Genomic DNA, 9856 nt, shown 5'->3' with positions numbered 1-9856 from the left:
CTCAGGGGATAGAGCGTTTGCCTTCCAATGAGGTGAACCGGGGTTCGATCCCGGCGATGGCTGGTCGATGCGAATTCCGCATCCGGCATGCACCGGCCACAGTGCTGACGTGAAATATCCTCAGTGGTAGACAGATCATGGGTTAGAGTCCCCTTGCCATCAGGCTAACCGTGGGAGGTTCTCGTGGTCTTCCTCTCCATGTAACGCAAATGCGGGTTAGTTCCAGTAAAAAGTCCTCCACGAAGGCAAATTTCTCCCAATACTTGATCCACTGACTTCTGTATTGGGTTCAAAATTACAAGGTTACGTAGCTGAACATCAGAAGTCGTAAACTCAAAAATTGGGTCAGCTGTTAAACGACGGTTATAAAATAAAATATACTTCAAATTACTTATGGAGGTAAAGGAGAATTTGCGATGAGAAAAGTTTCTCCCGTGGTCCCCTTAAACAACGTACTCTTAGTGTTCTTTTAACACGTTGACTGCCTCACGCGTTTATAGTGAAATCTCCTGCAGGTCACGAGTACTGCTGTATGAAGCGTATTCTGCTAAGTACTCCCACAGATAATTTAATAAGGCGAATCTGGTGGTCACAAGAATAATATCTCGCTTCGTTTGTTTCCATGGTATCATGTCTGTTTATTTGCGCCTGTAGCTTCTCATCTATTTCTCCTTTCGCCACTTTACACGATCAGTTTGAATCTTTTTCGAGTTAAGAGGAGTATAGCTTAAAATCTTTATCCTAATTCGGTGAATTTTTGAAAAATCTATGCCTTAATGAGTTCAATAGCAGTGAAAAGAAAACTTTTACGAGGCTCACAAAAATGTTCTTAATAAATCATTTTTGTATTATTTTTATAACAATTCAAAAGTTTTGTTACTTCCTGTGAAATATATTTTAAAAAAACATACGAATATCCTTTGCAAGTAGTCAAATAAGCGACGCGGTCCGATCAGAAACTTTGCTGTCACTCGAATATGGGTGACGCAGCAGTCAACGTGTTAAACAACAAAGCACCTTTGATTGCAGGGAAAATATAGAAAAATTGAAAGAACGGTTGTCACACGGCACCTGCAAGTTTGAGAGTCTAATTAAACCTGTTTTGTTGTTTATTTTATATGCTTTTCTTTCAAGTAATTTGTCAATTATCAATACTTTTTTTTTCGTTGTTTAAATTTAATTCACCCTCTTTAATCTGTACACTTCTTTATTTTACTTTTTTTATAAGGATTCTAAAGATATAGTTTAATGGTAATCTTTACTGATCATCTTAAAATCCATTCAATTTGGTATGCAAAATAAAGTCTACCATTTAAATTGCTAATTTAATAATAGTCACAAGTATAGATTGAAAATGATTAAAAAGAATTATAAATAATAAGATCTAACACAACAGATATAAAAAAAATTTACAGTACAACTTACTTGCATCCTAAAATGATTTTTCAACTTCCAGTAAGAGAAAGACTAGTACCTTCATTGAGTAGGCAGTATTTAAATAGTTTTCATAAACACAGAAATAGTAAAAAATCTGTCTAAATATATTCATAGCGGCAATAAATATCCTTCTGTGATGTTAAATTCGTATATTTTTTTCTTAAAATAAACAATATTTAAACAATATATGTGGTATTAGAGTAGTACAACTATGGCTTGTGATAGTCCACAGAGGTAAAGTATGACTACATGTGTATTCATTTTAATTAATTAGTATTTTTTACTTAGAAATCGTTTAAACAAAAACAATTAAAAGAAGTTTTTTTANCCTTTTGTGATGTTAAATTCATATATTTTTTTTCTTAAAATATACAGTATTTAAACAATATATGTGATATTAGAGTAGTACAACTGTGGTTTGTGATAGTCTACAGAGGTAAAGTATGAATTTTTGAGGATTCATTTTAATTAATTATAATTTTTAATCTAGAAATCGTTTAAACAAAAACAATTAAAAGAAGTTTTTTTATCTAACGCACAATAGTCTAAAATAGCGAATAAAAAATAGAACTGTGATAGATTTGTCACATCTATTCTATCTGAGTAAGATTTTTATTTAATTTTGATTATCATAACATTAATATTTTGAACTCTACGATAGAGTTTAAGATACAGATATCAGATTGAATGTTTTAAGTATGAAACCAATGGAGCATGTATCGATAGAATAAAAAACTGATTTGGATTATTTAAAAAAATATACTCAGACAAACTATTGTTCTGATTTGAAACTATAAAATATACCCAGAGTTCTCATTTAAAAAATACTTCAACTGAAGTTTTAAAATTAATCAGCTTAATTTATAAACAACTTTTAAATTTAACAGTAAATATCCCATTGTATTTGCACAAGCTTAGATATTTATTCCCTAAATGCAATTTTAACAAACGTCCCTAATTTCAAATACACATGAAACCAGTTTTGAACAATTGTTTTCTTATACTATGTAAGGGAGGGCCTCTCAAAATTGTATCAAAATAGCTCTGAAACCCTTATACCCCTTATTATTAATTTTCCTTTTAATTTCTCCTTAGTTTTAATCTCTCTTGACCAGTCCCTCATTTTTAATTTCTCCTGACCAAACTTTGGGGACCATGTTTCCCATATTGCTGCATCCTCCTATAGTTTGGGTGTCAGGAATCCGAATCCATCGAAAAGAAGTACTTATTTAGAGAAAGTACGCGTTTCTGTCTGGTTTCGTTACTTAAAACATCGTCTACATTAATTTATTATTGTGCTTGAGATTACCCCTTCTAACCATTAAGAATAAATCCTAAAACGTGAAGATCCGATCATTAAATCAAAAGTAATTCAGGATGGTCCGATTTTTTGGGGGGGCACTTTATAACTGTCGTGGTTAGAGCTAATACGGACCCAGAGGTCCTTGGTTCAAATTCAGCTGAACTCCAACAAACATTTTTCCCACAACATCCATTTTGCTCAAAAATATTTATATGATGCTTCAAATATTATACTGTATTTTCCAATTCGGCTATTATTTGTTCCAGAAGTATTCTAGCACACTTTTGCTGTTTTAATAAATCTTTTTTTACAGTGAATACTTAATTTAAACTTATGCTTAAGAAACAAAAATTTGAAGAAAAAATAATACTTTATTGAAAAGAGGGATCCATCTGTCAACATTATGTTGAATTTAACATAAATTAAATGAAATTTATTTTAAATTATAAATAAGACAACGAAATTTTTAGTACTTGAAATTTAAAACCTCAAATTCTCTCTTTTTATGAGCCTACTATATTAAAAATGCCTAATATTATTGGGTGTATTTTTTTTTGATAATCATATGAAGATAGATATGAAAATGATTTTAAAATATTTTTATCCCTAAATTTCAGGATTGACAGTCAACTTACAGTCTTCTCTCTCCCTCGACCCTTCTAAGGACGTGGGAATTCTGCTGAAAGAGCTGATGCCACGTCGAAGGCTACGTGAGGAGCATGTTCTGCTTACCATTGATTTTCCAGGCACAGACCACGAATTCACGTTTCTTCTTGAAAGAGCGAGGGGTAGAGGTAAGCTCCTGTTTCTTATTTATGTTTCTGGACTTATTGCTGGAATAAAAGCAATTACTCAGGACAATATCGTCTGGCATGGTAAAGAAGAGTAATCCCGAGATACTTGAAAACTATAAGTAATGATATCAGCTTTGGCCTAATGGGAATTATTGGTTAGTGATGGTTGGTGTTTCAGGGAGAAAATTTTTTAAAAAAAATCTAGTAATGATTACATATTTATCAAGATTTTTACATACAAAGTTATTATATAGTTTCCAAGTTTTTCCAAGTTACTATATAGTTTCCAAGTTTTTCCAAATTACTATATAGTTTCCAAGTTTTTCCAAGTTACTATATAGTTGTCAAATATGTTTTTTTTCCACTGAAATTTGAGATGTAGTTTTTATATATCCTAAAAATTGTTATGATGATGAGATCTTAAAGTTTGCCTTTTAAGCATCTAAATTTAAGAAAAATCTAAGATGTTTAATTTAAAATACCTTATTTCCCTCGCACATTTCGCTTTTACTCATAGAGGATGCCACAATCGTCTAGAATCCTTTGAAATATAAATTTTATGGTACAGAAAGCCTTGTAATTATATTCTATAATGATATTCTACATCGCACTGTAATTTGCATTTCCACGTGGATTTGATCCTTGATGGAGAACGGGGGAGTGTCATGCATATCTAATGTTATAAAATGTTACCGATGCAAAAGATGATTTAATAAGGGGAGGACCGGAAATTTAATCGTTAGTTTTTCGAATGATAATCATATCAATAATTGTTCTCATGGTAATCATATTAAACATTGCGTTGTCTTGCAAAATTATTATACTTCTTCAAATTATCCTATTTAAGCTGTTTAAATCAGTTATAAAAACCCAGAAATATTCGATAAAACTAACTATTTATAAATTTAAGTAATTATTTATTAATTAATAAAAAATTTCGAAACACAGTAATTATTTTTTGTGAAAATTTTTTAAACTTCTTTATAAAAATTCTCTTATTAAAAATTACTTATTTAATTTTTATACATCAGATTTTCATTAACACTTAAAGACTTTTAAGTTTTAATTGCATTCAAGTCATTATCTTTTTCTCGTTATTATGCCATCAAAAATAAAATATATATTTATTTTCACTTAATTGTTTTTCTGTATAAAAGAGGTTTCCTGCTCAAAGTCGAATGCATTCTAATTACGGACCTGTATGCGTTTCTTTCTGCACGGAAAACACTTGTACTTTTCACCACTTAAAGCTGTGCCATAGATAAAAATACATTTTCCTGTTATTTACAGTCTTTTCTGTATATTTTGGTCTTATTGACCAAAATTCTGATATATATATATATATATATATATACACACACACTCTATAACAAAAAAATCGACGCACCAAGAAGGAGTTGTCCGATTGAAACGAAAATTGGTGGATAGGAAGACAATGTACAGAATAGTAAATGATTAAAATTTCAGAGCAATTGAATAATTTATTGCAGAGTTACAGTAACAAGTTCAATAAGGTGTTGACCCGCCTCTAGCCTGGATACAAGCTGCCACACGGCGTGGCATAGACCGATAAAGCTCCCGGATGGTCTCTTGCGGTATTTCCTGCCAAATTCGATCCAATTGTCGAACGAGGTCATGAACATTCCGTGCCAGATGTAATCGCCTTCCCATCATATCCCAGACATGCTCGATGGGAGAGAGATCTGGTGATCTGGCAGGCCAAGGAAGAGTTTAACAAGCTTGCAGACAGTTCATAGCAACACGTGCCGTATGTGGTCTGGTATTGTCCTGCTGAAAACTCAGCCCAGGGAGCTGCAAAAGGAACGGTAACAAAACACGTCTTAGGATGTCGTCGACGTACCGCTGTGCATTAAGTGTACCTCTAATGACGACCAAAGGGGTCCGGCTGCCAAAGGAAATGGCACCCCAGACCATAATTCCTTGTTGAGGGTCGGTGTGACTTGCAATAGTGAAGGCAGGATCCCCCCTCTGCCCTGTGCGTCTCCAAACACGTCTTCGATGATCGTCAGGACACAGTTGGATGCGGGATTCGTCGCTAAAGACTATACGTCCCCAGTCAGCATCATTCCAGCCTGATCAAGCGTCGATTTTGCGCGTCTTAGTGCGTTCTTGGTGCGTCGATTTTTTTTGTTATAGAGTGTATGTATATATATGCTTCTGTTTAGATGTGTTTTATTTAATTCATTATAATAATGAGAATAATATGGTGACGTTGACGTTTCGTATGGTTCGTAAGGCTTTTCATCTTCACACTAAAATCGAGTTGTTATCCATCCACGTTTTGTGCAATTTTTGACAAATCTCAAAATTCGTAGATCGCAATTCACGTGTAATTAGTTTGCTGGTTGCAAAAAGCAATTTTTCCATCATTTTATTGCTAAAAAACTAATAGTAAATTGAGATTTTCGATAATTTTTTGACTAGCTAAAATCATGGAATTTCGCTTGGAGCTCTATTTTTTATGACAATACAATTCATTAATTTTTTATCGTCAATCAAATTTTGATTTCAAAGACATCGCTAATAAAATGTGCTTTTTGCTATAAAGAATACACTTACTCACAAAAATAAAATTATAAAATGAAATCGAAACTTCTTTATGAATTTCTTTACTCTGAACAAAGAAAAAATTAATAAAAATTCGATAAATTATTTATATTTTATTTTAATAATTAGATCTAATTCTGCCACGTTAAACCTGTCAGAAAATTCGAACTGGTTTCTTTTATCAATGTTCCAAAAGCGCATTCCTTATTGAATTTGTTGTCTCCAGAAGGAAATAGATCTTACGAGCTCTGTCACCCCCCTTTTCTGCACCGAACTTTGTTTGTTGTTTACCTATAATTAAATTTTCTAATTTTTTCACTTTATAATCAATCCAGTCTTAAGCCATTACTTATTTATTTCATTCAAGAAATAATAATAAAAGAAAAAGCGTTAATTACCTAAATCACATGAGAAAGGTAGTGCCAAAAAGTAAAACATTTTTTTGCCTGTATACATAAATCGCTATCTTATTTTTCATTTCAATTAAAAATGTGTTTATTTCTGATTATTTTTTTAACTATTCCATCATCATATGCGTTTAAAAAAGTGTGGACATTTTTATGGTCTTAGTTTTTCTCTGTATTTTTCTTTCTATAAAGAGTATTTCTTCTAAATCACAATTCAAATAAAACAATTTATACTTCTTTTGCAATTTATAGTTAAGTACGTTTTTATTATACAAGTGCTAAAATTGTTAAATTTCCTTTTTACTTTTTAAAAAAAAGCATATTTAAAATACAAAAAAATCTAGTGAATATCTAATTATTGCAATTGGAATAATTTTATCTTTTAAGGGAAGAAACTAATTTGTTACAAAGAAACCATCATCAAATATTTCCTTGAGTAAGGCAAACATTAACTTCAAGAAACATTACTTTGATTTCTGAAACAAGTATTTCATTTTAAGAACATTTAATAAACTCTCAGAAGAAGAAAAAGAAAGAGACTTAATATTCCTTATTACATGAAGGAAGATATTTATGCTTAAATTGAACGCTTTTAACTAATTAGTCTAATAAAAATTTTTCGTAGTTGTAAAGTTTTACAAATTTATATGCATTAAAAAGTGATAAAGGTGCTCTTTTTATTTGTCACGATATGCATTGCTTGGAGTTTTTTTCAAAAGAACGCATTTATTTGCTTTCATTAAATTAAAAATAAGTTTAGAGTGAGTTATGAAATAATTTAAAAAGTATCACACTTGTGTTTCTTTATGAAATATCCATTCAGAATTTATAGTAAAAATATTCTTTTGAATTTCAACTTGTTTGAAATTTCTTCTAAATGTTTTTATTTTACATTTATTAAATTTGCACACGGTACATCGGAACTAATTATTGAGGCGGTAAATGAGATAAAGTTTACAGAAAAGATCAAAAGAGAGAAAGGAAAAATTATAAAATCTCAAACCATGTTTAATAGATAAGCAACATAAAAATGAATGTGGCCTCTGGCTTTATATTTGAAAAAAAATCAGCATCAGTTTTTTTTTTAAAAAAAATGTTAAAAAAAATAAAAGAAGTTTACAGCACTGCTTGCTGGTGTAAAATAAAAGGTAGAATGAAACTGAAGTGAACGTATTAAAATTTTTTTCTTGAATATTTCAATTTTAAAAANTCATTTATGTAGCACCATAAACTCTTGTATTTCTCGATCGATTGTTAGGTCGACATTTTGTTAGGTCGTTTTAAGTAATAATTGAAGTAGTGTTGAATAACTATTTATACATTAATTATTTATTGAAAAAAAAATTTTTTATCGATATAAAAACTTAGTTACGAAGTAATTATTTTGATTTATTTTTAATTCTTTCTAAAATGGATATAGAAATTTTAAACATGAAAGGTAAGTCCGTCACCACTATGCTATGCTGTAGCATATTGGTGACGGACTTACCTTTTTCATGCTATTATAACTTAGATAAATTGTTTGAAGCTTAAGCTGTGGCTCGAGAGGTGTATGAAGAAAAGCACATATTAGAACATTCGGAAGAGTTTTCCATCTTATCTCAGATGGAAATAATTGTAATACTTCCACGCAGGCAACAGCTAGACAGTGAAAAAACTTGGCTATTATATTGTTTAAAACTAATTAAGGTGAGGAGGTGAGGTAGAAAAATTAGAATATTTAAATTGTGGATTCGGCTTAGTTACTATCAAAAGTCATATGCTGCGCAAGGCATTTTTGAAAGTTGACCAAACTGGTCACCAAAATAAACTATATTCATAATAATTTTCATGTGATAATATTTGTTTAAAGATTTAAAACACTGCTGGTTGGTGCAAAATAAAATGCTGGGAAATAATTGATGGAGCAACTGAGCTGTGGCTCAGTTGCTCCATCAATTATTCGGAACTGAAATGCATTATACAAAAGATTTCTTCCTCAAATATTGTTATTTTAAGTTTTTTTACTCGCACCTTAACTTTCATTAAACTTATTAGAAATTGACAAAAGAAAAAAAAGCACCGTGAATCAAGCACAAATCTACTAAAAGTGCTTGCTTTTTACTTATTTTGTAGCATAACTATTTATGCTAACTAACTATATGTGCTATATATGTAGCATAACTATTTATGCTAACTACATATGCTATATAACTATTATATGCTATCCGTTTGGATCAATAGAAATCGGTCCGGTAAACCTTTTGCAAAGTTTTACACACTAATATTTTTACGAACTTAAATACTGTTTTATGACACTAAATTAAATGCAGATTCTTGCTATTTGGTCAAAGATTTTAAAAAATAATATCGTAACGTCAGTCATTACGGAACACCTAATATATGTAAATAGCTATCTTTTAATAATATTTCATATTTTTCAGAGACCAGTTTTATATCAATTGTATTATTTTTGAGTAGGAAAAAACACTGCTCAAATAAAGTAGCCAATTCGATTTTATAAAACATGACACTTCATGAACTGATGTACTTTTTCTCGTTAACAAAATTTTAAAGATACAAGTTGGCTATTTAAGCGCATTATTTTCATTATTTTAACATTGCGCGGCTAATATGAAAAGTACGCCAAGACAAAAGATTTCGCTCCAACGAAATATCGATGTTTTAATTAACTATATTTTTGCTATTTTTATATTTTTCATACTTCTTAGTAAGAAAAAAAATCAACCGAAGTTCCCGCCTATAAGACAAAGACTAGGGAAAATTGTAAGAAAAATGGAGTAAAAGTAGTTAGCTTCTTAGCAAATACGAAAAAAGAAAATGGATCTTCAAAAGACTTACAAAAACTAATTAATCTTCTGAGCCATTATTCAAGGAGTGCAAACAGTTCTTTTTTTTTCTAGAAAGAATGACTAGAACAACCTAAGGGATTAAATCGAATGTTTAGAATGGATAAAAAATCATGGTGTGAAGTGGTTATAGTTCTTCGTGAGATGGAATTTGTTTGTTCATGGAATCCCTAATTTAATTTAAATCGAACATATCTTTGAATAAGTCTTATATCTTTGAATTCCAATCCACACTTGAGAACAAATTTATGCGAAAATTATAAAAAGAATATGGTGAAATTATAATGATTTCTCATAAATAAAAGTTCAAAAAAAAAAGAAGAAACATTTAATACTAAAAAATATTATTATTTTTTAATAGAAAAGAAACATGAATTTATTTTTCGTTCTATTAAAAGTTCATTCGTGAATTTCAAATTCAATGATATGACATTGTTCAAAAAGTTAAATTCATGTTATATACATACCTGCCAACTTTTACGCATTTGGCGTAAAATT

At 30.3% G+C, this 9856-nt stretch overlaps 1 protein-coding gene across 1 annotated transcript in view; it reads left to right on the top strand.

Moving 5' to 3' along the window:
- LOC107441319 (cartilage oligomeric matrix protein-like) overlaps positions 1-9856 on the top strand; it is a 301899-nt gene that overhangs the window by 47623 nt on the left and 244420 nt on the right. The window contains exon 2 of the mRNA XM_043046110.2: positions 3358-3534. Within this exon, the coding sequence (XP_042902044.1) occupies positions 3358-3534 (177 nt within the window). The remainder of the gene's footprint in view (positions 1-3357; positions 3535-9856) is intronic.

Source organism: Parasteatoda tepidariorum, chromosome 3 (assembly GCF_043381705.1).
Source record: "Parasteatoda tepidariorum isolate YZ-2023 chromosome 3, CAS_Ptep_4.0, whole genome shotgun sequence".
Taxonomy (NCBI): domain Eukaryota; kingdom Metazoa; phylum Arthropoda; class Arachnida; order Araneae; family Theridiidae; genus Parasteatoda; species Parasteatoda tepidariorum.
The sequence above is the reverse complement of the archived record's forward strand: the minus strand, read 5'-3'. Positions and strand labels throughout refer to the sequence as shown.